The sequence below is a fragment of the Pyxicephalus adspersus genome, chromosome 11 (genome assembly GCF_032062135.1).
Source record: "Pyxicephalus adspersus chromosome 11, UCB_Pads_2.0, whole genome shotgun sequence".
Taxonomy (NCBI): Eukaryota; Metazoa; Chordata; class Amphibia; order Anura; family Pyxicephalidae; genus Pyxicephalus; species Pyxicephalus adspersus.
In genome coordinates this window covers 50,334,348-50,361,888 of record NC_092868.1, presented here as the reverse complement: position 1 = coordinate 50,361,888, position 27,541 = coordinate 50,334,348, and the positions used below count along the sequence as shown (strand labels likewise).

Genomic DNA, 27,541 nt, shown 5'->3' with positions numbered 1-27,541 from the left:
TGCATATAAACAGGCACTTGGCATTGTAGTCCTATTGAAGAACTTTTTAGACAGCAGTGCATTTGCAACGTTGTGGTAGCAGTTTGGTGAAGGCCCTTTTCTATCCCACATGACTATGCCCCTGTGTACAAAGCCAGCAGCATATTGGCATGGTCTGATGAGTTTGCTGTGGAGGAACTCAAGTGGCTTACACAGAGCTTTGACCTCAACCCCTGGACTCCTTTGGGGTGGATTGACATTGCCAGCTATCTTCCCCTACCACATCAGTACCTCCATCTCACAAATGCTCTCCCACAGATACTTCAAAATCCTGTTTGAAGCTTTCACAGAACAGTGAAAGCTCCTAACTACTTCCCATGGGATTTTCATATATCTGTAATGGTGAAGAAAAGGGCTTTGCACAACAGGCAAGTGGTCATTGTAAATCTATTTAAAATCTAAACCCAAAATATAAAAAATGTAATAGATTACCGGTTCCCAGCCCTGTGGTAGCTGCATTTGTTTTCTTCTTCAGTTTTTTTCCACCCTAGTTCAACCTGGTGATCCAGCAAGTAACATATTACCTACCCTAGCAGAACAATTCTTTTTTTCCCTTCTGTATTTGGACAGCAGGAACAAAGAAAAACACCACCATTCTATCTATATTTCATGGTATCCATCCTATTAAAGTGTGTGGTTCTATAATCCTCTATTACTGACAGCAAAGCTGACAGAATACACAAAAAGTTACCAACAAGCAAGATACTTTAAATGTTATAATTAACCAATCAATTAAATATGAAAAATCCATTGTAAGAGATCGACAGTTTACAACTGATCAGTCAAGTTAAAATTGATGGCAGATCTGCTTTTGCCACCCTTAGGGTTACATACATAAAGGAGACTTTGCCAAGCTCCTGTCCCTTTAAAAAGACTAACATTCTATCTGGTTCTATTAGAGAAATTCTAGTTTTGATAAATCTTGTTATGCCAAGGAATAAAATCCAACTACGAGTTTCTAAATTTGGGTGAGACTTATTATGAAGGCCGTTGCTTTTCTTCGCGTTTGCTCCCAGCAGCGGTTGGCTTATGTATATTTTGTTGAGACTATTCAAATAAGGATGCAAACAAAGCAAAGACACTTGGTGTTTTCTGTGCTGGGTTAATAGATGTGCATATTTCAGCATATGATATATCGTTTATCATGTACATAATTCATCTGTTTATTTGTGTCAGTGTGCTGTTTTGCAATAAGTGACTCAAACTGTGAATGCAAAAAAAAAAAAAAAACTTCTATGCCATGTTAGCTATTAAAAGTAATGTTTTAGTGATTTTGTATGTGTCTTCTTTATTATGATCAAGAAAAAAGAAGAGTAAAAATATTATATACACAAACCAGAAATTGAAGCTTTAGGTTCCTGTTCATTCTCCACTTTCTTCCTACAGTCCAGGGAAATGAAAATGCTAAACAAAAGATTGTTAGCTCCTCTACCTAACTTCCCTTTTTGTGTGTATGTTTTTGTTCAATATTTCAATTAGAGAGAGTGTATCTGAAAGCAAATAATTTCTGTTGTGGTATCACTATAGATAGTACAACACAGTGTTCTCCCTAGCCCCTTTTAGCCGGCCGTTTTTGGGTAGTTAATGAAGAGTTGGGTCACAATACAGGGGCTGCCTCCTGGCTCAAAAAACTTTCTGGGTTGAACACTGCAACCGCCTAATTTGAAGACATTGACAACGCTGTCACCCTGTACAGGAAAAGCCTAAACAAGAACCCTAATGTTAGAATCACCAGGTGTCGCTTTAATGAAAGCTGCAGTTTAAGTGGCCCTTCCATTAAAACCAAAGGTCTGTTTATCTTTCTATTTCACCCAAGTTCTGTGCAGCAAACTTTGCATAAAGGAAAGGGGAAAAATGCTTTCTTTACTCTCAGATTCCAGCAATCCTGCCCAAGCAAAGGGTGTAGCCAGTGAATACTTTTTTGGGTAACTTCAGGATCCCAAATCTTGCGAGAATACTCTTTTATGGTGTGATAATGTCCACTTGTGACGAATCGAATAAAGAAGACTAGAGGGTTTTTTTTAGCATTCGGTATAGTGACAAAGAGTAATATTACTATGTATTAATGGCATACATAATGTACAATAGTGAGGAGATACAATAGTGAAATATTACAGTAGTGCTTTAATGCAATAGTACTTAGACAACTAGGTGACAACATCAAACAGACGTATGTTGCCTCCCTCTGCTGCATATATTTGTCAATCAAGCACTTTTTGCTGTTTTTGTCTGGACGGTAAACTTTCTTTGTAAATCCTGGTACACCTTACACTTTGGAAGCCCTTACTTAACCCTGAGGAAGCCAAGCTCTTTGGCAAAACGCGTCAGCTTGAATCCATGTATAGGGGCTGCAATCCCTATATTTGGATGTTTACCAATGGACTTTTTCATCTCAGTTTGTACATAGCAAATAATATAGATAATAGGATACACTTTATTGTACTATGGTCTCCTCATTATTGTACATTATGCATCCCATTAATACACAGTAAAATTATTTCTTGTCACTATACCTAATGCCAAAAACTCCTCTAGTTGTCTTTATTCAATTCCAGACATTGGGTATATATTTAACATACATTACTTAAGGCATGGAAACTCATGCCTTGACTATAGCATCTGTGTTAACATATATACGGTAATATGTGTTAAATGTGCGATTTATTTTTCTTCTTTGTTTAAGGTTGAGTTTGGAGCTGGAGACCTTCAGGGACCTCTCTTTGGATTAAAGTTTTTTCGGAATCTCACTCCAAAATGGTAGTATAAAATGACTGTTTATTACATTTGCCATAAGCTAATTCTTTAAAAGATGTATCCATTTTTTATGAACATATTCCACCATCCTGCTCCATGTTGCTTCTTGCTGTGCCAAGATGGTAATCTTACTATACTATCACATACTAGAAAAAAAAACAGGTTTAAAGTTTGAGTACTTGTAATAAAATCCCCTCTATTTTTTATGGAAGTATTGATATCCTTTAAGCAGTGGTCGCCAACCTTTTGGACCTCACGGACCACTAAATCTACGGAATCCGGACCACTCATGCGCTGGGAGACGCGTGTCACTCAAAAGGGAAGAAACTTCCCCCATAGTGAAATCATGATGCCAGAACCCACCCACTCTGCCATCACAGGCTCAGACCTGCTTGCTAAATTCCAGGGGGGACAGTAGCGTCCACAAAAGTTGTGTCCACAGCCCTGTGCTACTGTCCTTTAGCAAGCAGGTCTGAGTCTGCCATGGAAGAGTGGGTGGGTTCTGTCCATACGGGTGACAGCTGCGGACCAGCGGTTGGCGACTGCTGCTTTCAGGCAATATTTCCCATTGATTTCAACTAGTTAAGACACTTTCCTGGTTACTCCTACCACACCTTCCTGTATTCCAATGATTGCGATATTATGCTTTGGAATTCTTGATGACTGTATTGTAGCAAACACCCTAAAGAAGCAATTGTGTACTGCGAAACGTGTTGATTACTAGTTGTTTACTAGTCCCCAACCTACTTTTCTTTCCAACTTACGAAAGATGTGATTCATGGTCACCTCCCAAATGCTTTGTTGTTTTGTGGGGTTTTATAACTTACCACCTCTTGGTACACATAGTTACTTGTCTATGTATTCAGCAAATATGATGTTTTATTTTACGGTAAATAAAGGTTTTGTATTTTATAAAAATACTATTAATTATCTTTGTTGACATTCCTATTTTTATCTCCCTTGTTGAATTTCAATTATTTAAAGAACTGGCAATCATATGCATGTTGTAGTAGTTTCCATTTATAAAGTACATGCTGTGTTCTTACCTTAAGTAAAATCATTTCCAACATGTCTGCAATGTTTTTCATCATTGCCGACCATGGTATAACCATTCAATAGGATTTACCTAAAACTAGTTTTTCCATGACCTGGGTACATAAAAACCTCCCAAAACTCAGATTTACTATAAATAGAAGAACTACTGGCCTAAAGCCTACTAGAAGTTCTCTAGTTACCAAGAACTTTGTGCATGCATAATTCCATTAGACACTGATAATAGCTTTATATATAAAAACTTTTAAAAGACCAGAGTTCCCCTTTAACTCTAATGCTACTATATCCTTTTAACGCTTCCGGTCTCAGCACATAAGCATATTATCAGCTGTGCTAAACTGCAGCTTTGAAACCTGTGAGGGTCACTGGAGTGAAAAAGTAAGGCCTCCTTTTCACAGCTGTAATAAGTTACAGTAGATTAACTTTTTTTTAAGGTAGCTCGCATCTGCAAGAGATAATTTATTCCCATAGCAAAATAAGCCTGTGACCCCATAAACGGTGTCAATGTTACAGTCTGTTATTTAGGTCGCTGTTTATTTAACATCAGCATTATTCGAGTTGAATATACTCGTCTCCTGCAGCGACCTATGTAGGACACCAACGTCGTACAGATCTGCCTGATCCACACGCAGTACCGATATGTTGCCAGAGGAGGGCCTGCATCTTCTGTAATCGTTTTTATCTTCATCAAGGCTCTCATGCTAGCAAGTCTTCCACATACAAATATTATAAAGTGTGGCTTTATATCAGGGGAAATTGAATTATGTTAAAGTAGTCATAAACCCTTTCTCAATGACATTCACCAAGTATTGTTTTGTAATAAAATATTGTTTAAATTTTTATTTCTTTGTTGCATATTAGCACTACTGATCTTCTGCAGTGACTTTGTCTAAATGCACCCAAGCAAATATTGTACATCATTTCGGGTCTTCTTTACTTTACTACAGTGGACCATGCTTGCACAATCTGTGTTAGCACAACCACTTGTAAACTCCATTGTGAGCTCTATGACATGGTGACAACGCAGGAAAGCATGGGAGACAGGAACTGAGAGCTGTTGCATTAACAAACACATAAGTACATTAACAAACCTTAGCAGCAAGATCCCAAGGGACTATTTAAAAAAAAGCTGCAGATTTCAAAATTTTAAAAAGTCTTTTTAAAGCTACATCAACATGTTAAAGGTTTTAGTAGATTTTAATGATTAGGGTTAAAATGTACTTGGTGCTCCTCGTCAGCAGACTGGAATATATATACAGTGGCCAATGAACACAATTTAGTTAAACCAACAGCCCTTCCATACAAAGAGGTGACACTATTAGCCATATATTAGGTCCAGAGAATCTCAGGGAGCTATGAAGTTGGCTTGCTTCTGACTTGCATGTCATCTTCTTCAGTCAAGTTATAAATCCCCAATGACAATTATGTAAATTAAATAAATTCATGAAATCCCATGTACACAGGCCCTAAGAATGTTGGGATAAGTTGAAGACTTTTTTCTTTTTTGGTTTTGCAGATACAAAAGCAGACAGTTGCAGTAAATATATAGATTAGAATCTCTGACTGCTTTAATACCCATTGCTAGTGTAATAAGAACAATGCTGCACCCCGACACCTCAATGTGTTGCATTCTTCTCACGCATGTTACAAAGGGTCAACTGGGGTCCCTGAAACTTCTTTGAGCCTTATGCTACTATTAGGGGAAGTATGGAAGTCAGAATTCTTAAAAGTTCTATCTATATTGCAGTATCTTTCCAAGTTTCTTTTTTTTTTTTTAATCTGGATGGGAAGAAGCTGTAGGCAGGTGGTGGCCCATGTATTGTGATCCAACATTTTAATAACCACCTAAAAAACAGCCGGGTGGTTACTGAAAAGTGCGTCAAAGTGCACCCAGCTAAAAGGGGCTGGGGGGAACACTGCATAATATAATACTGCCATTGTTACAAGGTATACTGGACCTCTAAATAGAAATTAAATATTTCCAGCATGGGTTATATAGGAATGGTGAATATTTGTCCATACATATAATTTTTTTTTATATTCTGTTCAACATTTTAGATGTCTGAATCTGATAAGTAATAAAGTGATAAGTGCACTTTAAATACAGAAGGAAACAGAAATACTTATGAAAGTATCTCTCTAATTACCAGCCATAAATGTATTTGCAGCATTTTTCCCCCCACATAAAAATAATGACAAATTGAGCAGATTTGAGAATATAGCTTCCCGTCTGTAGGAGGCAATATAATTCTATGCAGTGACGCGTATCTGTGATATATTTGACAGACAGCGTCGTTATCTAGCCGTTTTTTTTTATTATTTAATGTGTAAGCTCTCCAGGGATGTGGCGATTATTGAAATTATTTAAATCGACTTGGAATAAAATATCTGTTTTCTTCTGCATTTCTGACTGCCCGTTGATTAAAGAGCATTATATTGTTTCAGAGCGGAAATTGCAACGGATGAAATAAACACCAAAACAAAAATATAAATGCATGAAGAAGTGTCAGAGAAGTGTCATTCTGTAACTCCATGGAAAATTGTATACCAGCAGCTTTTTAACTTCTGGAGGCTGAATGTATGTTCAGGCCTCTATGATTGTATGTGAGGTGCACAAAGACCTGCTATTTATGGCCATACAAATATTGATACATTTGATTTAGTGGGAAAAAACAGTTGTTACATTATCAAATTGTTTTCATTCCCCTTTTCATTTTTCAAAAGGGGGATTAGGAAACCAATCTGCTAGGCTTTTGCAGTCGCCTGCAAATACTACTTATGGTGGCTTGTTGCTGTTCCTGGGTGCCTAGTGTTTGACAGTAGGTGCCCAGGGGTGGGAAACACAGAGGTAAAATTCCACTATTCTGCACAAGCCCTTAAGCTGCGTACACACTGCCAATTTTTGTCGTTGGAAAGGATCTTTCACGATCCTTTCCAACGACAAGGGAGTGCACGATGCATGAACGGTGCTGTACATACAGCACCGTTCATGCTCTATGGAGAGGGGAGGGGGAGAGCGACGGAGCGGCACCCTGCTGCGCGCTCTCCCCTTCACTTTCATTACGATCGGCTGTCGTCCATCGTCCGTGGATCCGGCAGGTCGGTCGTCCGGACGATGGACGACACCGACTGTACACACGGCAGATTTTCGCCCGATAATTGGCCGATGCCGATTATCGGGCGATAAAAATCTGACGTGTGTACGTAGCTTAAGACTCTTGCTGTCTTTAAGTGGTGATCTCTGCAGACATCAGATACGTCCTTTTCGTAGTCAAAGCTAGAGCTCTTCGCAGCAGAAAGCATGAGCTTTGCTGACTGCAGACTGACTGGTTTAACTAAACCTTGCAGAGAGACCACTGCTTTCACACAGAGCACAATTTCTTCCTCTGTAGCATGCTGGCAAGGAAGAGGCTTTTATACTCAGGCTGTGGCTGCTGTAAAAAGAAAGTCGTAAAGCTTTTGTTTTGATACACCTGGAGTGTATGTGCTCAAAATGGGTTTGGAAGTTAAATTCCACTGCTCCAAGTTTACCCACACAAAACCTTTCAGTTAATCCCCCTATTACAAAAGCAACACTAAAAGTTCCATTTACCTAAATTTTCAGGCATGTGATACACCAGGTCCAGAGTTTCCTTTCATCTGAACTGCAGAGTGGGAGGAACTTTCATTGTGTCCCCATGCCCCAGCCTCATTAATGTTCTCATTTGTAGCCCATAAGCAGGGTTTTGCTAAGCATGGATTTTATTATTTTCTATCTGACAGGCTTTTGCTTCCATTTGTAATATCTCTTTCTTTTTTTTTTTTTCAGTTTCTTCACTACAAACTGCATATTGCAGTTCTCCTCACGAGGCATCAGGCCCGGCCTCACGACAATGTTGGCGCGGCATCTAGACAAAAACACAATGGGTTACGTGCAATGGCGATGGGGTATCCAGTCTGCCATGAACACCAGTATTGTGCGGGACACAAAAACCAGCCATTTTACATTGGCTCTACAGGTAACGCACTGATGCCTTTCTAGGCTAACTTGGGGGCTCAATGCAAAGGCCATCTTGAGAACTAGACTCTGGTCTGGTCTACCTAATGACAAGGAGATATTAAAAAGCAGCATAAAAAAAACAAGCTCCAAGTTTTCAGAAGTAAAACCATAAACACCAGTCGCTATTCACTTTTATAGTCTAGAAAGACAACCCCATCACTTTTCTTGCTGCTGTCCAATCAGCAGATTGGAAGTGGGGGTCTCACTGGCTAAACAAAATTAAAAGTTCCTTGGCAGGTTAAGTGTTTCCAATATACAGTAGGTATTTCGACTGTTTCATTTTTTTTTACCTTGGGTTGACATTTAAACTTTCTACAAGAAATGCAGAATACTAAAATTATTAAAGAGGTGAGCTTTCCTCTTTTACTTTTTAATGTACAACTTGAAGAAAGCGGTGAGTGCATATTTAATAATCCTCAGTGTACCAGGAGTCTGCATCAGCAGAATCGTCTATAATGTTCCTTTACAATAAACCTATAAATTTTACAAGGCTAAATTACCACCTAATTGCTCATTCTTATACAGAAAAGTTTGTGTTTTGCCCATACATACCATCCATGACTTACTGGAGGCTTTCAGGAAATGCCCCAGACTTTACTTCCGCACCAAATTTCATCTTACAGAGCTCGTTCCACTCCACTTAAGCTGAATTCTTGAGGCCGGTATAATTAAAACCCAAATCATTATAACCATTCTATGAATGTTTTATGCCATTCAATTATACTTTTTAATAAATGTACTTTTTACGATGCCTTTTTTGGCTCTTTTGGCTGATGCATAGCTTTTGCAAAACCATAAATATAGAAGTGCACTACATTAAAAATACTTAATGCAGAATACTCTGCACAGATGTCCGCCAGAGGTTTCATTGCTTCGTTTCACTGCTAAATGGTTACTAGCTAGAGGCTGTTTTAAAAAGATCCACTGAATCAAAGATTTAAGTTTCCTTAACAAGGAAAAGTTAACCGATACTTAGCTGTTAAAAGAGTGATTTCCACAAATCAGAGCCAAGGAAATTCTAGGTTAACTGACCCTTTGACTTTGAACTTTGAACATCATAACTATTTTGTTATGTGTGTATAGGTTATTCTTGATTTATATAGCACTGTCACATTATTCTACACTTTACAGAGTCTAAAGTTCTGTCATTCTAAAGAGCTCACAATCTAATGTAAAAAGAACAAAACAAAGCACAAAGTGACCTAGTAACAAAAAGTGGAAACTGTGTACAGGAAAGGAATAAAAGTTGCACTTATAGGCCTTTTGGGGATTACACGCTATTCAGCATCCTCAGTGGGATCTTTCGGCAAGCCATCCATGGCCAGTGATATGGCTGTAGGCTTTGTACAAATCCTGAGCTGGTTCCAGCAGAATGGATGACTGCGACTTCCCCCTTTGGAGTTGACTGCAATGTCCCCATTGCGTTGTCCATATATATGTATATATTTTACCTCCCACCGAGGTCTTAACAATGCAATAATTTGCTTTGCATTCAAAAAGGATGTCATTAACCATCATCTTGGTTCCAGTAATGTCCAGGGACACCGTTTACTGAGATCCTGGCTCAGAGATGTCACAGTAAATCCTAATGATTGTGCCATTTTTAGGCGTTTTCCCTGATATCAGACGCAAATTAGCCCCTCACACTTAAGCCTCTCACTTAACAGTTTGATCACTGGGGGAGAAAATAAGCCTTTAGTGGGGGTGACGCAAGTAAGAATGAGCCAAAGAATTGTCACTGCCGCATTAGGATGCCACCTCAGCTCAGTCAAAGTAGTTATACTAAAACTAAAGAACTGTAGAATGTTAGAATTTCATGCTTGCTGATTTAAAAATTAAAGAAACATTTGCATTGCATTGATGAAAAACCATCTTAAGTGGGTAGAATGCCTCTTCTATGTGATTTAAGGCATTTCTTAAAGGTTTTGCACATACAAAAAGTATAGGATCTGTCCGGTTCTTTGAGGGGGGTCTCCAAACGGACCGTGAGAGATGAGATAGTGGATCCTAATTAAGAACATTTATTGTTGCAGTACAGAAAATAAAAAGCTCAGCAGTTAAGCTGTTATCTAATTGTCATTAGGCAGATTGTCCATTAAAGTATACTCAAAAGTCTATATAAGCATAATAGTTCACAAACTGTTAATGGGGTGGATAAAGCAAGTGTCTAATATTTTTGGCTCAAAATTGACTGTCCACCATCTTGGGTTTTTGTTCATGCTAGTTCTAATCACAAGGGTCATCCCATTGATGGTTTCTGTTGCAGGGGTTTTACTTTGCAAACAAAGCTGTAACTCTTCCTATACATCTAATCTTATAGCATTCTTTTATAACTTACAGTCCCCCCAAATTTTTATCCCAGATATAATACTACAAATCAATAAACTAGCTTAGATGTACAGTGTTGATATTGCAAAAGAATTTCTTCTCTTACTGTCCCATTGATTTTCTCTACACACCGAAGACCCACAATGTCTCCTGAACAAGGAAGGAAATGTAATATAAAAAGAAGTGTGGATTTTGGTTAAAGATTCTTTGAATCCTGGGCAAAATCATTTATAAGACCCCTTTATTTTTTATGTATGTTGGCTGTGAAGCAGTAACAGTTAACAATGTTATCTATCACTGGTTACATTTGCAAAGTTTGATTTAAGTAACGGAGTATTTTGTTTTCAGCTTGGTATTCCGCACTCTTTTGTAATGGTCAGCTACCAGCACAAATTTCAGGACGAAGAGCAGACACGAGTGAAAGGATCCATAAAGTAAGTGTAATGCTCTCTGACACCGTTTCATCCTTACTACGCTTCTTCAGTGTATGCCAGCAAAGTCAACAGCACTTCATGGTATATACATGATACTAATCAGTCATTGCCTCAATAGAAGCTTTCAGCCTGATTCCCTTACTATATCTGCAGGTCTGATTTAAATGTAATCCAGACCTGCCAGTAGTTTTTCATTTTTTTTTTAACAAGCTATTTGGGCCAAATTTTCCTTTAATCCTAAACTCCAGACGAATATAAAAAAAACAGATGAATGAATGTATTTCTGTAATTTTTTTTCCAAGCAATGTAAGTAAGAATTTGATATGGTAGTTGCAATCTTTTGGAAGGAACACACAGGAGGAAGGAGAGAGCAGAGGCATGAGCTCTTTAGTGTGCTGCATCCCCTATTGCTGTCAAGTCACAGTTTGGAGGTGGGACTACACCTGTAAATGTAAATACCTGGTCCTCCATCTTGCCATACAGGTCTCTACTGTGCGGAACAGCTGTATAAATCTAAAGACTGGAGAAGAGGACATTTTGGCAGCTATACTCATTCCCCTAAATGCATCAGTTGTTTATCTAGACTTCATTACTTTTATAAAGGGTCCTGTGTCTAAGGAAATTACACTTTCAGATGCCTGCCCATGCTTGGTTTATTTTGATTATCCAGTACATTCAGTAGTTATGTTCCAGGGATCAACCATAAAAACTGTAGTTTATAAATGTCTGTGCTCAAAAGTTTTGGAGATTCCCAAGCATTGTTGGTAAGCAGGCACTGAGGGAGCTACATTTTAGCAGTAATGTTTAGTCTACAAGTTCACTGTACTAATAGGGTTTATCTTTGTTGCAGCCAAAAATGAGCTTTATTTTCTAAATCTAAAATATTCAGTCAGTTGTTTCATTTACTCCAGTCCTGTAGCAGAAATATTTTAGCTAAAATCTAATTGGGTGCTGTGAGCAAAATGTTAGTTTCTCCCAGTTTCATAGACAAGCCCAAAGGTTGCCATTTCAGTGGCTAGCCTTGCATTCCCTGATGTGGGAATAAAGCAAATGTATGATTTATCTGTGATATATAGTATCTATCCCCCATCCTTGTTACATGGCATTTCCCGACCTTTTATTTATCCAGCTTTCATTGCTGTAGTTGAGCCAGATATACGAGATTCAAACAGGCATTATCCTCGAAGTCTCGTACCCGCAGTGAATGAGCGTGACATCTGGGGATTAGTTCTTGCTCGCAGTGTGCTATCAAACTGCTCACTTCATCACACCATGTCAAGGCTGTGAAAACGAGAATGGAAGCCGCTATTTTTTTTTTCCCCCATTGCTTTCTCGCCCCGTACAGCAGTCGATGTTCTGACAGTGAGTTATGAGCCTGTTGCAATCCAATTAGGATTAACCCTGTGGTGATCCACTAATAATGTTCTGATTATTTTCTCTCTACACCCATTGATTTATTTGTTGCTTAATCATCTTGGTGGCAGAAGGGTGAGCAGAGCAGACAGGTGCCACGGACCCCTGGGACACTGTGTATTGAACCATTGGAGCTCTGAGGGATTGGGTGCATTTAGAGCAGATCACCTGACCCAAAAGGCAAAACAACTTTCAATTGATGAGTTTTCTACCAGTGTCTTAGATGTTATTTGTCCTCAAGATGACTTGGTCGAACCTCAAAAATGTTTTTGAAGCTGAACTCTGGTCAGAAAAACTTTGAAAAATATCATTCACAATAGACAAAAAAGAATATTATTCAATAAATGCATTTGAAAACTCAAGAGAAATATTAAGGAAACAGCCTTTATTTAAGGGTTTGTAATGGAAGAACTTTTTTGTTTTGATTACTCTAAGGGTTAGACCCTTTTAATTTATTTTTCTATGCTAATATTTGTTATATTTATAAAGGGATACATAGTCAAATACAATCCAGTCCAAACAGTAGTGGATCTTCTATATTTTCAAAGACATTAATTTAAGGTAAAATGAGAAACCTTGATGTGCTTACAAGTGCATCAATCCCTGTGGTCACCTCTTGTATATTTGGTCCTATAACATAAAGCCTCAACTTACTTTGTGTATTTATATCATTTTATTGGAATGGGGCTGGGCTAAAGAATAAGATAGGGACGGACCCTAAGATCAATCTAGGACCAACTCTAGTGCTTCCAGATACCACAAGGTTCCACAATCTTTGCATGTTAAAACTTTTTCAGGTGTGATGCTATGGCAAAAGTGTCTTTCTAAAACGGAACATCTGCCTTGCCTTGGTCCTCCACTGATTTAAGTAAAGTTTTGTTAAAAATTATTTTTTTTTTCCCTTTTATTTTAGGGCTGGGTTTTTCGGGACCTTGGTTGAGTATGGAGCAGAGAGGAAGATTTCCAGACACAGCGTGTTAGGTGCTACCGTTAGTATTGGCGTGCCGCAGGGAGTGTCTCTAAAGGTCAAGTAAGTCATCATTTCTGGTGGGACACAGAAGTGGGTGGACAAGCTCACATATAGGGATATATAATGTAATAATAGATTAAATGTGGAAACTGCTGTTCTGTGTTTTTTTTTGGTTTTTTTTTGTATTTTGTACTACTGGATTTTTAAATCTCGTCTTTTTTTTTTTTTTAGAAAGATAACTCTTGTGATTAACAGGATAATAGAAAATAAGATAAACCAACAAGCACAGCATGCATATGTAATTGCATTTTGTATGTATTTTTTGGGCGGCACTGATGTAAACACAGGTGGTCTCATAGACCCCAGTGCTGCTGCCCTATAGTAGCCTCCTGGACGTTCGCAAAACATATTGCCCTAGGCTTCATTTTTTTGAATGTCCGTGAGCAGCATTTCAGTGAGAACACAGCGCTTACATCGGAATGGCCTAAAAGTATAGAGCTGTACTAACCCTGGCATGTAAACAATTAATTTTGAAACGTTTAGGAGACAGGGCATGGGTTTGAGGTTACTTTTAAAGGAAATGAATGGTTTTATTGTGTTCACCATGGTAAGTTAATTGTGTACAAGGTTAGAATTTTTTCACACCCCAGCAGCACATACCTTTCTATAGTTTAGCTGCCAGCTTAAAACAAAAGCCTGGTGTAAGCTTTAGGTCAATGGCATAGGAAATGGACCCGTTCCAATTGAATTGCCCCCCTGCTGCCATATGGATTGAACTACATGTTCCTTCATATCTAGAAGTATTGAGTATTTCCTTCAGCAGTGGGATATTAAAGAAAAGGTGTGTGTTTGCTGCAGAAGTCAAAAGGGGGTTAAAATGAACCTGTTGCTGTGCTTTGATAAGGCAAAGCTCAAGTTTGCATTTAAAGAATTTCTTCTTGGTTGCTTTCTGCTTGGTTGGTTTTCCTTACTTCAGGCTGGTCAGAAGTTTGTAATAGAAGGCCGAATTCACAGCCTGGCCATCCGTATGAAGTGAACGGTGGTGTTGTGCAGGCTGGGCAGCGGCTGCTTATTAGATGGCAGCGTATCACAAGCTAGGAGATAATAGATGTGTCAAGTGATGCACTCCGGGGTCAGATGAAATCCAGCATGTATAAATAATGGGTTTTTCCTCGCTGGTCTTTCAGCAGACTCCTTGCATTAATCTATTCTTCTTCTTCTTTGTTCCAGGTTGAATAGAGCCAGTCAGACATATTTCTTCCCTATCCACCTGACGGATCAGCTCCTTCCCAGCGCCGTGTTTTATGCCACCATAGGGCCCCTCGTTATCTATGTGGCCATGCACCGGCTTATTATCAAGCCGTACCTCAAGGCACAGAAGGAGCAGTGAGTACATCGCAGCCATTCCGCAAATAATTCAGCCAGACAGGCGCCGGGCCCGTTTCATGGATTAAGCTTTGATTTATTGGTTATTTGTTATCAAACTGGCCAAATCATTTTATGTAAAGTGTTTTGTTTGTGTGTCGTCCAGAAAACAAATGAGATTTGGAGATTTTATATGACAGCCTTCTCTGTAGTCTGTTTTACCCATATGTATATCTTATCCTTTCTTAAAGTAGAATTCCAATTAAAAACTTTAAGCTGAGGCACATATTTGTGTTCTATCCTTCAAATAATTATAGCTTAACTCCAGACAAAAAAACCTTAATATACATATATTCCTTAATAGCCATGAAGTATGTACATACTTTAGTAGAGAGCAGGACTGTTGGGGGACCCAGTGGGTCATCATGCTAATTGCTGGCTGTAGAAAACTATGGGGTGTACACTTGATTTGCTGAACTTCTGTGCTCCGATCCAAGGTCACAATAGCTCCAATCAGAGCCATATTTGACTTTTAATGGAACAATACAGCTTCCAATATTCCTGGGTAGAATGGCATTTATGTCATATGAGATCTTTGCAGTATTTAGGATCATCCACCACCAGAGGATGATGTTTTATGGAGCCATGTAATTAAAGAAAAGATATATGTACACAAAGAATTAAAGAAAATAAATAGTGAATTTGGAGGGAATTTAAGCTGGGATTGAATCTAATAGGAGGCTTAGAGTTTGGAGGATGTTGCTGCACATGTTTGAATGATTTGCCATGAGCAGCCTGATCTCCCAGGTAAAAGTGTCCATGTGTTTATATCTCAATAATTAGGGAGCTGGAGAAGCAGCGGGAAAGCTCGGCGTCCGATATATTACAGAAGAAGCAAGAGGCGGAGGCAGCTGTGAGTATTTCATTTACATAATTTTTTTACTATGTAAATATTACAGTGATAAAAAGCCAGGGGAAAAGACATTAAAGAGTACCTGCCACACAGCTCTCCAATGCAATTTTGCTGCTTTATAACACACTGCCCAGCACTTTAAATACAGCCCGTTAATAGCTTTCATGTGTTTATGGTGGGACTAAATCCTAAATGAAAATGGTCTTAAACTCAGTGCATAACCTCTGTTTATTTAGGTATACGCTTGTGGTAAAAAAAAAAAGAGAGAGAGAACGTTATCTGTAAGCTTGGCTTTGCTGAGAGCAATAAAATGGGGTAGATTGGCACCTTATAAATCAAAGTCCAATCAGGGAACCCACACACCTCACAAACAACAATACTCTAGCCTACTGCTGTTATTCAGAATTTAGAGGTGCTTGACTGCTGGAGAAGAAAATGCCCTGGCATCAAAGGAATTACACAATGCCCAAAGTTTGGTTATCAGTTGGAGTAAAACTTTAAAGGAATAACATCCCATTGTGTCCCATTATTGGTATCAATACAACAAAATGCACCACATCGTAAGCCGTCCTAAGCCCGCTGAATCCACCATCACTACACCACCACGGGAGGTCTTCCGGATCTTGTACTGACCTTACAGATCTACCTATTAGGAAGTTTGGGTGCTTGACAAAGAACCTTCCCACTTTACATTTTGGGAGCAGTAGGCTAGATTATTGTGCGTTGTTGTTCATGTTCGTATACATACAAAAAGTGGGGGGAAAATATTAAAATGGTGTTTCCAATAAAGATTTTCCCGTTTCACTTCTTTAACAAACGATAGTATGTTATGTTGTAAAATTTAAATCTTACACACCCCCCTTTTTTTTTTTTCAGGTGCGTCTAATGCAAGAGTCTGTACGGAGAATAATTGAGGCTGAAGAGTCCCGAATGGGTAAATCCAATATTTATTTTTAACACTTTGACCATAATCAGCCCAATGATATTACAGCTTTGTTGGAATTGTTCAGTACTTAAGTGGCTCTTTAGGATCTCTTTTATGGTACAGTGAATGAAAAAAAGCAGAGGTTCTGCTACATACAGAGATATTCCAGTTAATGTTTATACTGGAAGGATTAACCTTTACCTGTCCTCAGTAACCAGAGGAGAAGAAGTAACTGGCCAAGGACCTGCCTGGTCAGCATTGCATGTCTAAACACCTACCCTGGTAAGATATCTGTTCATTTGTAGCCACCCTTAGGCTTGTCCACAGATATAACAATTTTCAAGCTATTCATATGGAAATATTAACCAAATGAGTTTGTGCTCAGGAGTGGGCAATAAAAATAAAAAACGTTTGGAAGGATAAAGCATCTCAAGAAAGACCAAGAAAATATGTTAGGCCATGGGAACTCTAAATCTTTAATACAAAAAGCGCTTAAATAAAGTTTAGTAGGGCAGTGTTTTCAGTGAGATCAAGTAGCAGAGGGAATGTTTAAAATTTAACCCGAGGAAGCATTATTTTACATGACAAACTTAGATCTATACTTGGGCAAGAAGGTTAAAACAAAAAGAAATCAAAGGGACAGACCTAATAAACTAATGGTCTTTTTCTGATTTTACTCTTCTGTGTTGCAGGACTGATCATATTAAACGCCTGGTATGGTAAATTTGTCACGGATAATAGTCGGAGGAATGAGAGAGTAAAGGTTATTGATGTGACCGTCCCCTTGCAGTGTTTGGTGAAAGACTCAAAGTTAATCCTCACAGAGGCTTCAAAGGTGAGCAGACTTCGACCTCTAATTCCACCACACAGGGGATACAAAGAATCTGTGTCTGATTTTTAAATTGTGAACAGTGTATGAGCACCTCCTGGCCAGTGTGGATAAATGTTTTTGTTCTTCTTCTGAACGTCTCTCAATGAACTTCAACTAGTTCATTTGAGGATTGCCCCTCAATTGCTGTTTTAGTAACAGCTCAAAATGTATGAATTTTTACGAATCTGAAGGTTTTCATTTGTTTTGTTGTTTTTGGTCTTTTTTTTTTGTTTTGGTTTTTTTTGGTGTCTGTTTAGTGGAAAATTGGCAATGGGTCTCCTTGTGTACACTAGGTCTAGAATAGGTAAATATCCTGAGCTGGGACACTCTTCAACCATCAGGAATACCCTGTGTATAGGCTGGGAGCCTTAAGAGTAGCTCACACAGTATGAAAGGTCTTCCCCTATAGATTGTCCAGTAATGTCACAGGGGTGACTTATATTCTATACCTGGATGTTTTGGGGTATGTTCTTTGACTTCCAAAGAGATAGGGCAGCAATAAAAAAAAAAATGAAAACATTTCTAGGGACCCCTAAATTTAAAACTGTAACCGTTACTAGCCACTTGCCTTTTGCCCTTGTCAATATTTCAACAACATGAATTACCAGCATTACAAATGTATCTGTTTTTGCCTACAATCTCTGAATCACCGTATGCATGTCTCCCTCAGGCTGGTCTACCTGGCTTTTACGATCCATGTGTTGGGGAAGAAAAAAGCTTGAAGATCCTCTACCAGTTTAGAGGAGTGCTCCATCAGGTCATGTCCTCAGACAATGAGCCACTTAGGATACCAAAGCAATGTAAGTCATCTCTTCATATTTCCAAGCATGCCTTAGACCAGAGTTACCACCTAGACTCCTATATGTATGGCAAAAGTGCTACCCCCGGACAGCACCTTTATTTGATAATGTTTGGAATGCTGGCACAGAAAGTGTCTGTAATCATTTTGTGAATTTTATACACAGGGTCTGTTTTGAAGCCCTGATGAAGCGAGAATGGCATATTTTTGCCCCTGAAACGTGTAGGATTGTTCCTTTAGATTTGCTAAACCTCTGACGCGGTACTTGTATTTTTTTCATTATACTTTCCTGTATTCACTTACAATGCTGTGGGCAACTTCTGTCTAACCATAGTTGTCCCAATCCACAGGGTAGATTCATCCTAACACTTAAAAAACATAATAAATGAAATCAACTCTAGATCCACCTCCCTCCTACACTTTCATAACTACAGCATTAAAACATTAGGCCACGTCTGGCAGTGTGAGAGATGGTAGGCACGTGCCCCCCTGAGACAACTGCCAATCAACTAACAATCCAGGTAATGTGCCTTTCTTCTCTTTTAGCTCACAAGATCGATATGGATGGCTAGCCTTCTCCAGATACTCATCAGAGACATGGGGCTAAAACTGTGCCAGGCCAGAAACGTTCCCAGGATTCTCCTCACCAGAGTCTGAATGTTCCAATAGAATTTCCCCCATTTTTTTAAGGTTATACATATTAAATGGATGTCAAGATATAATATATCTTAAAAACGATATGCATATAAATGACTCTTGTTTTATCATGGCCAAATTAAGTCTTGATCAATGGACGCGTCACAAATGAGTTCAGTTTTCCGAATTTAACATTATAGCCATATAATATTTTGTCTCCCGGTTTTACCTTTTCCTGGGTTGAAGCTGGAAGGCACTGAACAGAGAATGTCCCTGATAACCCATCAGCATTATTTGTGAGCCTTTTTGTCTTGAAACCATTGTTATGTTAGGTCACTCAGCTTACTTTAGGGCTGGATTTTCTGGTTCCAAATGTTGTATTGTAAAATCTTCTTAAGGTCCAAGCAGTCAAATGGAGTGACGGGGGGCAAAAAGACGGGTAATATGCAGATGAGAAATAGTATTAGTTATCACTATCTATGTTCCTATTGGACAGTTTGTCTTCGTACCCTGTGTTGGTGAAAAGTGCTCACTAGGACAGAAAAGGATTAATAAATATTTTTCCTTTTTTTTGTACAGGTGGAATAAGTTAGATCCTTTATGGGTTTTTTGTTGCTGTCTGTGTTGTAGGTGGTCACCTAAACCCAACAGGTGACACATCTCTTTAAAGTTTATGTCAAAGTGGGAGCAACATAACAAGTGCATCTGCTATATCCTCATGTTTTATTTCTTTAAAAAAGTACAGACATACCTCTGCTATAAATTCAGTACTTTCTGTTTGGGCTAACATTGTGCCTTCTGCACTGAAACCCAAATCAGTTTTGTCAGCCCTGCTTGCTGGACTACAGAACTCAACCTGTCCGCACCCTTCTCTGTCCCTTTCCACATCCATACATTAATTTCTTTCTCCCGAAACAAACAAAAGGATTTTTGGAAGATGTAGTTCTGGAGTCTTGACTACCTAAAAAGGAACTGCATTTCCAGCAGCCACCCCAGCAAGAACATTGCAAGCCTAGTTATGGCATGACAATAAAAGTAAAAAACAAAATGTAATGCTGGAACAGGTGGGTAAAGGTATTTATAAGGTTAATTGTGGGTTCTGCTTATACAAATCATTTAATGGGCACACAGACATTAGTAAAAATTCCTTACATAGGTTTTAACTTTTTCCAACTCAATTTAACCTAAAATATATAACCTTGCGTTGCTGCGTTCCTTCGGAAAGCTGATTGATTGGCTGTGTCTGGGTTCAGTTCTTTGAACAAGCATGCAAATTAGAAAGTCAAAGTGATTTACATTTTTGTCCCTATTCATTGACTTGCTGTTGGATCATCATGATAGTCAGGGGATTAGCATTGTTGGGGAATGACCATCCTCCATGTTTTATGTTTAAAGGAATGCCCGGTCTCCATGCATATTCCCACAAGCTGTGTTTTGCTGTCAGTTTGATATTTGACTACAAAGAACTGACTGGACCTCATCTTTCCTTTTTTCCAAGTGAGCTACACACCCAGAATTCCCAGCAACAAGGCATCACTTGACGTAACATCAGTACATATTTATTAAGAAAAACAACACATACGGGTTTTATTTGTATTTTATAGCTGCTCAGTTAACAGGTTACGTCTGTCTTGTTATTCCATATTCTTTTCCTCACATACAGGGACGGTCAAAACTATTTACTCTGACAGCAGCTTCAGATTACTGATTTTGCTCTTTTTTTTTTTATATTCCTCTTCAATATTTTATCCCTGTGTCGTCAAACATCTTGTTGTGTTTTGTTGAATGCAAGGCGAAACATTTCCTCGGGGTCTCCCTTGTGATCTGTTTATGCTGGCTGTGATCCTCCAGGCTAAGAGTAGATTAAAGATGTCATATTTTGTGTGTGTATATATGAGGAGGACTCCCCAGATACCACCACAGGGCTTTTCCTTCAATGCGATACATTTCATTATCTGCTCCGTGCCTATCTGTGCTCCATTATTTTCTTTTTTCCCCCCTTCTTCCTCCTTGTTACTCCGCCAAGCAAGTACTTCATGTAGGTTCATCAGAGGAATGGAAACCAGAATATGCATGGCAATGGTTCATTTTCTACTATGCCACACACACAAATAAATACAATGTGAAATAAAAAAATATTTTTCAAAGTTGTGTTGATTTGAAGAAAACTCTAATATGTTAAGGTATGTCTTTGGACACATTGAGCTCCTTATTGGGGAGATTAGCTTGCAAAGAACCAGTCGTTAATGATTGCTTGTAAGAAATTCAATTGTTGCACAAAAACTGCCTTAATTTTGAAGGATTCTTTATCTTTTTTTTTCATATCTTGGCAGGGTCCTGTGTCAGTGCATGAACACCATGCTTTCTCAACCAGAGCTAATTTTACCTTAACAGTCAATGTACCAGGTGCAGTATGTTGGCCACTAGTGTACTAGTTACTAGTTATACAGTCTTCTACCAGAGGATCGGGCACTGGGAAACAAACCTGTAGGCCATCCAAAAATAACCCCTCCTTTCACCATGTTTTTTGTTTATGACCTAGAAGAATGGGTTGCTGGTCACATTTTACGACAGAAAGAATTAACATGAAAAAAAAAAGTTCTGGCGTGTGTTTGGAGTGTAATACGCTCCCCATGATCTGATTTTTTAGATTTAGCATTGAAGGAATATCTTCCATGCTCGAGTACCTAAGGCCTTGCTTTACGTGGTGGTTACAACATATGAGTCAAGAATCGAGTGGAAAGAGGGTGTCAAAGGGGGGGGGGGAGTCCAGCTATATTTATGTCCCCCTCAGTTCACGTTCTTCTAATGGATCCGGTGCTGCTTGCAATTTGCCGCCTTATACAGCTTTGAATCATGTTGTCTTTATAGGCTCTATTCCCTCATTAGAGTCTCCTCTGGTGTTTACTACAGTCATGCAAGCCCTAATCAGACCCTGACTACATGGGCCCTAAGTATGCCAAGTGATGCTTTCTTCAGTCTTTTCTGCACCTAAAAGCACCACAAAGGCATTTCATCCAAGTTTTTACAGTGACTGGTAACAGTGATGCTTACAATCCATGTATGCATTTCAAGAACATTTTGTTTTTTGTCCACCAACACTATAGATCTGGCAGTGTCTTGCCTTAACAAAGTGACTACCGTACTGATAAAGCATGCACCCTTCTACCCAAGGACCCAACTGACAATATGTTAAAAGCCCTTTCTAGAACTCTGTTCTGGCTTGCTAAGTCCTGCTCTTCACCCCATCGTGTCTGTTTTCTTATATTGCCTAACATGTCTGTACACATGTGGAGGAAATATTTGTAAAATATTTGAATGCGGAGCCTTTATCTAAGAAGCTTATGGTTTTGATGGACAATGTCTCTTTGGATCACTTTTATACTTATTACATACACTACTTGTACCCAACAAGCAGTCTCTTAATTCTTCCCCCTCTCGATCAAAAATCACTTTATCCCTTGAAGGACAATTTGATCATGCTTATTTGTTTTTTTTTTGTTTGTTTTTTTTTTTGTTAATGTAGAGCAAGGAGCAATTTGTATATTATTATATAGTGTTTATTTAGCACCAACATTTTTCGCAGCGCTGTACATAGTCCTGTCACTAACTGTCCTTCAAAGGGGCTCACAATCTAATGTCCGGACCATAGTCATATGTAGTCTAAGGTCAATTTTTGCCCAGAAGAGCTTACAATCTAATCTATATATAATCATATGGCTGCTGTGACGATTAAAGCTCGCTAGATCAATGACCAGAGTTTTTATTCCATGCTAGAAATATCTTTTCCAGAATATCTATCAGTTAAGCTCTTTTTCTTTTCCCCCTACACCCACACCTGTTTAAAGGGGGGTTGTTTACGCATCCCTGGCTCTCCATTTTTAGTAATAAAAACTGGACATCCTTGTACACTTTTCTCTGTACCACAATGACTACTGGTAGTTCAGAGACCCCGTCTTCAGCCATATCAGATCTTAGAGAGCAGCCTTTTACCTAAAAGAGCAATCCTGATTCAGTGCTCCACTAACAAATCTATTTTACACATTTCATGACACCATAGTGATTGGTAAGTTAATTTAAACTGCTCATGCTACACATAACAGTTATCTGTTGATTCTGCAAGTGATGTTTGGAATAAAGCCCTCCCTATGTATGGTTGGTACTGATCACTGATGAATTGGTAGTTCCATTGTCCATCCTTAGATCTACGCTTCCCTATCAATGTGAATGGTGAGGCCATGACCTCAACATCCATCTTGCCAAGCTTGGAAATTCTGCAGTTTTCTTTAACTGTATAGGGTAGGATGCTAGAACTCGACCACTATTTGGAGAGGAAGAATAGTAATACAAATACCAGTGACCACATGAAAACATCAGCATTTCACTATTTTTATTTTCTTGTTTTTGGAACTGGGAGCTATTACAAAAGAGCAGATCTCACCAGTCTAATCGATATTCAGTGATCTATTGTATGCCCCAAAACATTCCACACGTGTATACAGGATTCTGCACTAATCAGGGAGAAAGTGATCAGAACTACTTAGATTTACCAAAATGTTTTGTTATATCTCTTCATTAAAAAAAATGCCTCTTTGCCATCGCAGAATTTCCTGATTGCTCTTGCAGCACTAGCGTAACTATAGTATGTGTTCTTGGATAGGGATTCTCTATCCAAGAACACAGGAGTCCCACGGGATCCAAAGGCACTAGAGGCTAAATGGGGGCAAGTCTCCCCATTCATTCACCTCCAGTGCTCTGTGATTGGCTGGGGAAAGGAAAATCTTGATGACGCTTGAGCTGTCATTAGGGTTTACCTTACCCAATCACAGAGCACTACAGATAATGAATGGGGAGACTTGTCCCCATTTCCCCTCTAGTCCCAGAGGATCCCACATTGACAGGAGGATTCACACAGAAAGGAAAATTCTGAAGACGCTTGAGCTGTCATCAGGGTTTTACCTTTCCTCAGCCAATCACAGGGCACTAGCAGTGATGAATAGGGAGACTTGTCCCCATTTATCCTCTATTGCCTGGGGATCCCACACTGACAGGAGGATTCCCATGGCTGTGCCTGTGTCACAGGCCATGGAGTCACATACAGTTCTGCTAGGGCTGCAAGAGCAATAAGAGGAGCAAAGCTGACAGCTCCGTTTCCTTATTTTCTCTTGCAGCCCTAGTGTAGCTATAGTATGTGTTCTTGGATAGAGGAGTCCCATGGGATCCCCGGGCACTAGAGGCTAAATGGGGACAAGTCTCCACATTTATTCACCTCTAGTGCTGTGTGATTGGCTGGGGAAAGGAAAATCCCGATGATGCTTGAGCTATCATCAGGGTTTATCTTTCCTCAACCACGGAGCACTAGAGGTGATGAATGGAGAGATTTGTCCTCATTTAACCTTTAGGGCCTAGGGATCCCATACTGACAGGAGAATTCCCATGGCTGTGCACCCGTGGGAATCATCTTGTCATTGTGGGATAACCTGTCAGAAAAATAAAAGTTAGTTACACAAATCACTTACATTCAATAAATTACTTTAACATTAAAGCCTCTTTTTTTAACACATTTTTTTACACACGGATTTGCAAAGTCGAATCTCGTGTTTTTTGGGTCGGGCCTATCTGATATTGAACAGCCATATTCGGGTGGAATATAAGTACAACCCGAATTCGAACACCAACACCAGTGCCCAACACGTGGATCGCAAAGGCAAGGCGAGTGGATCGCGAACCCTGCCTTTCAAAATAAACTCTACCGCACACAGAAGTTAATAAGTCCTAGTTTTTATTGTTGACTTGGTCATTTTAAAAGTAGTTTGCAAGCCAAAAAAGTGTGGACACCCCTGGTCTAGGGATTGCAGAATGATAATCCTTTATCTGCAGAAATCAGAGTGTTTTGGTAAAACTAAATAAATAAACACTGCCCAGGACTTACAGCACTCAATCCTCAAAACATCAGTCTATTTCCAGCCCACTGAAGAACTGTATTTTCAGTAAATGAGTATTTTTCTGTACTTTGAAAAGATAAAACGTGTACTGTAATTTATTTATTTTTTCTATAAATAAGCTATTTTTGTAGTGATCATAAATGGCCACTGGATGGCACCATATGACCGTTATTTCAGATATTAGCTCCCTGCAGACTTCTATATAACAGATAATAATCGCCTTCCTCTGGGCTCTTACAAGATACACCTGTTGTGTGTGTGGTATCATAAGACCTACTTGTAAAATGGATGTCGATGTGTTTTTTTTTTTCCACTTGGCTTTTAAATCACACAAATGCAATGCCATGTCACTACTGTGACTATGCACATTAACCCCCATTGCTTAAAGAAGACTGGAATGTAGGGGCAACATAAATAAATTGGCCCCATAGTGTCTGTGTTTGCACATCTAGGCTTTGATCACATGTAGGTATGGAATTGGGGTTACTGGGCGGCATGCCCGCGCTTAACCATACAAGCAAGCACTAACACTAGGGGTAAGAGCCTACTCCTAGGATTGGCTTGGGTAGAGTAAAGACTCTATTAGACTAGTGCAGCCTTCCATAACTATTTATAACCACTGAAGATCCTTTAAAAAACATTTCAGGTGGCCTTGGCTATTTAAAAATGCATGTAATGTACAGAACACAGCTGCAGCCTGCTAATTGGTCTATGAAGGAGCAGCAGGAATTGGGTCAACCTCATGCTCACCTGCTATACAATTTACAATGAGCACATGTGAAGTGCAGCAAGGCCCGATTGGCTTCTAGTGTTGACTCCATCTTCCAATCTGAGTGCTTCAGGAAAGACTGCAGCAGGAGGACACCTAAGCATATTCAGGTATTTTCTGCACCTGCATTGAAAAGTACATGCATAACAATTATTTTGATTTTCATATCTGGCTGGAGTTTGCTGCTGTTCCATCAAAATAAAAAGGAATTAAAAAAACACATTATAAACATGTGCCTGTCATATTCATGAATGTCCACCAGATGGCGCAAACGTACATTATTTGGGCATTCTTTACCCAATAGAGCCATAATGGAACATGATATAACAGAAATACATTTCTAGGTATTCCCCGATTTGTCTAAGAAGGTTTCTCTCACCTCAGATAGATTTTCCCTCATTTCCTGTTGCATAAGACAAGAAGTTATGATATCTCCCTATTTTTTGCAAAAATGTGATGAGTTTTATGTTCTTTACTTCTTTATCTAAAATAAAAAAAATATCTCTGGTCACTTCACCCTCCCTTGTAATGGGTTTGCTCATATGTTTTCTTCAGTATGGTTAGTACTAAAAAAAATAGGTAATTGCATATATTTGTAATCTTCAGACAAGGCAGCAGAGGGCGCTCCAATCTCTTTTCACATTACTTTCACTATATTTTTTCAATATATTTATTTATGCTCAGAGCATAATGCACAAAGAAAAAAAAGAGCAACAAGACTATTATAAAGGAGGTTGGGGTGACCGTATTTTTACAATTTGCAAATTCAAAAGTCTGCTCTTGCCTTAAAGGTTTGGCCAGATTTCTTTGCAACTTGTACAGAGCTCAAGCATCTAAATAATGACTCCTCCTATATCAGATCGGTCAGTGGGGGTTTTAATGGGACAAAGGGAGCAGTAAAGCAAGTAGCTCTGCTGTGCTTGACCTTTTGGGTAACCTGCGCTGCTCTGGGAATTCTTTGTCCTGTTATAGATGAAGATCTGTAAATCAAAGATATATATATGATGGAAGATCAATACAAAACAACAGTTTTAAAAGTTTAGGTTCTCTTTAATCTTTTATTGCCACCACCTTAACCATACCCATGATCCAGGCCTCTTCAATTAGAAATGGTTTGATGAGTTGGGGGTGGTGAAACTTGCATAAAGCCATGACCTCATTCCAAATTTTTTTTGGGATAAATTGGATGCCAACTTTGAGCCAGGTCTTCCCCTCAACAACTTGTGAATAATCTTTTTGAATGAAAAGCCACAAATTCCCCCAGATGCGCTCCAATATCCTGTGCAGTCTTTTCAGCAGGATCAATGGTGACCCACCAGGATATGGCAAGGGAGCAACTCCATGATTTTGGAATAAGATGTCCACCAAGCTCATGTAGGTATGATGATCAGGTGACCATAACCGTCTGGCCATGTAGAGTTTAATCAGTCAAACCCAAACAACCCAGCTCATGGGATGTCCACCACACTTATAATTTGTCGAGTTCATAGGATGTCCACCATGTTCATTGTGCTGTCAAGCTCATGGGGTGTCCATCAAGCTTATGTAGGTGTGATGATCGAGTGACCAAAAACTTCTGGCCCTGTAGAGTTCATCAGCTAAACCCAAGCACCCAACTCATGAGGCGTCCACCATGCTTATGGTCTTGTTGAGCTCATGGGATGTTCACCACGTTCATGATGCTGTCAAACTCATGGGGTGTCCACCAAGCTCATGTAGGTTTGATGATTGGGTGACCAAAAACCTCTGACCCTGTAGAGTTCATCAGCCAAATCCAAGCACCCAACTCATGGGGTGTCCAGCTCATGGGAAGCCCACTAAGCTCATGGTGGTGTTGAGCTCATGGGGTGTCCACCAAGCTCATGTAGGTGTGATGATCAGGTGACCACAAACTTCTTGCCCTGTAGACTTTCATCAACCAAACCCAAGTACCCAACTCATGGGGTGTCCAGCTCATGGGAAGCCCACGAAGCTCATGGTGGTGTTGAGCTCATGGGGTGTCCACCAAGCTCATGTAGGTGTGATGATCAGGTGACCACAAACTTCTTGCCCTGTAGACTTTCATCAACCACACCCAAGAACCCAACTCATGGGGTGTCCACAAAGCTCATGGTGTTGTTGAGCTCATGGGATGTCCACCAAGCTCATGTAGGTGTGATGATCAGGTGACCACAAACTTCTAGCCCTGTAGACTTTCATCAACCAAACCCAAGCACCCAACTCATGGGGTGTCCAGCTCATGGGGAGCCCACCAAGCTCATGGTGTTGTTGAGCTCATGGGATGTCTA

The 27,541-nt window shown here is 39.4% G+C and overlaps 1 protein-coding gene across 1 annotated transcript in view; it reads left to right on the top strand.

Annotated features, from left to right (window-relative positions):
• The window catches only part of DNAJC11 (DnaJ heat shock protein family (Hsp40) member C11), an 84,589-nt gene extending 63,903 nt beyond the window's left edge, over nt 1–20,686 (top strand). The window contains exons 7-16 of the mRNA XM_072425555.1: nt 2,723–2,796; nt 7,655–7,844; nt 10,562–10,647; nt 12,974–13,090; nt 14,261–14,416; nt 15,239–15,308; nt 16,185–16,242; nt 16,926–17,068; nt 17,775–17,904; nt 18,450–20,686. Coding sequence (XP_072281656.1) covers nt 2,723–2,796; nt 7,655–7,844; nt 10,562–10,647; nt 12,974–13,090; nt 14,261–14,416; nt 15,239–15,308; nt 16,185–16,242; nt 16,926–17,068; nt 17,775–17,904; nt 18,450–18,475 — 1,050 coding nt within the window. The 3' untranslated portion in view covers nt 18,476–20,686. The remainder of the gene's footprint in view (nt 1–2,722; nt 2,797–7,654; nt 7,845–10,561; nt 10,648–12,973; nt 13,091–14,260; nt 14,417–15,238; nt 15,309–16,184; nt 16,243–16,925; nt 17,069–17,774; nt 17,905–18,449) is intronic.
• Nucleotides 20,687–27,541: the final 6,855 nt, after the last annotated feature.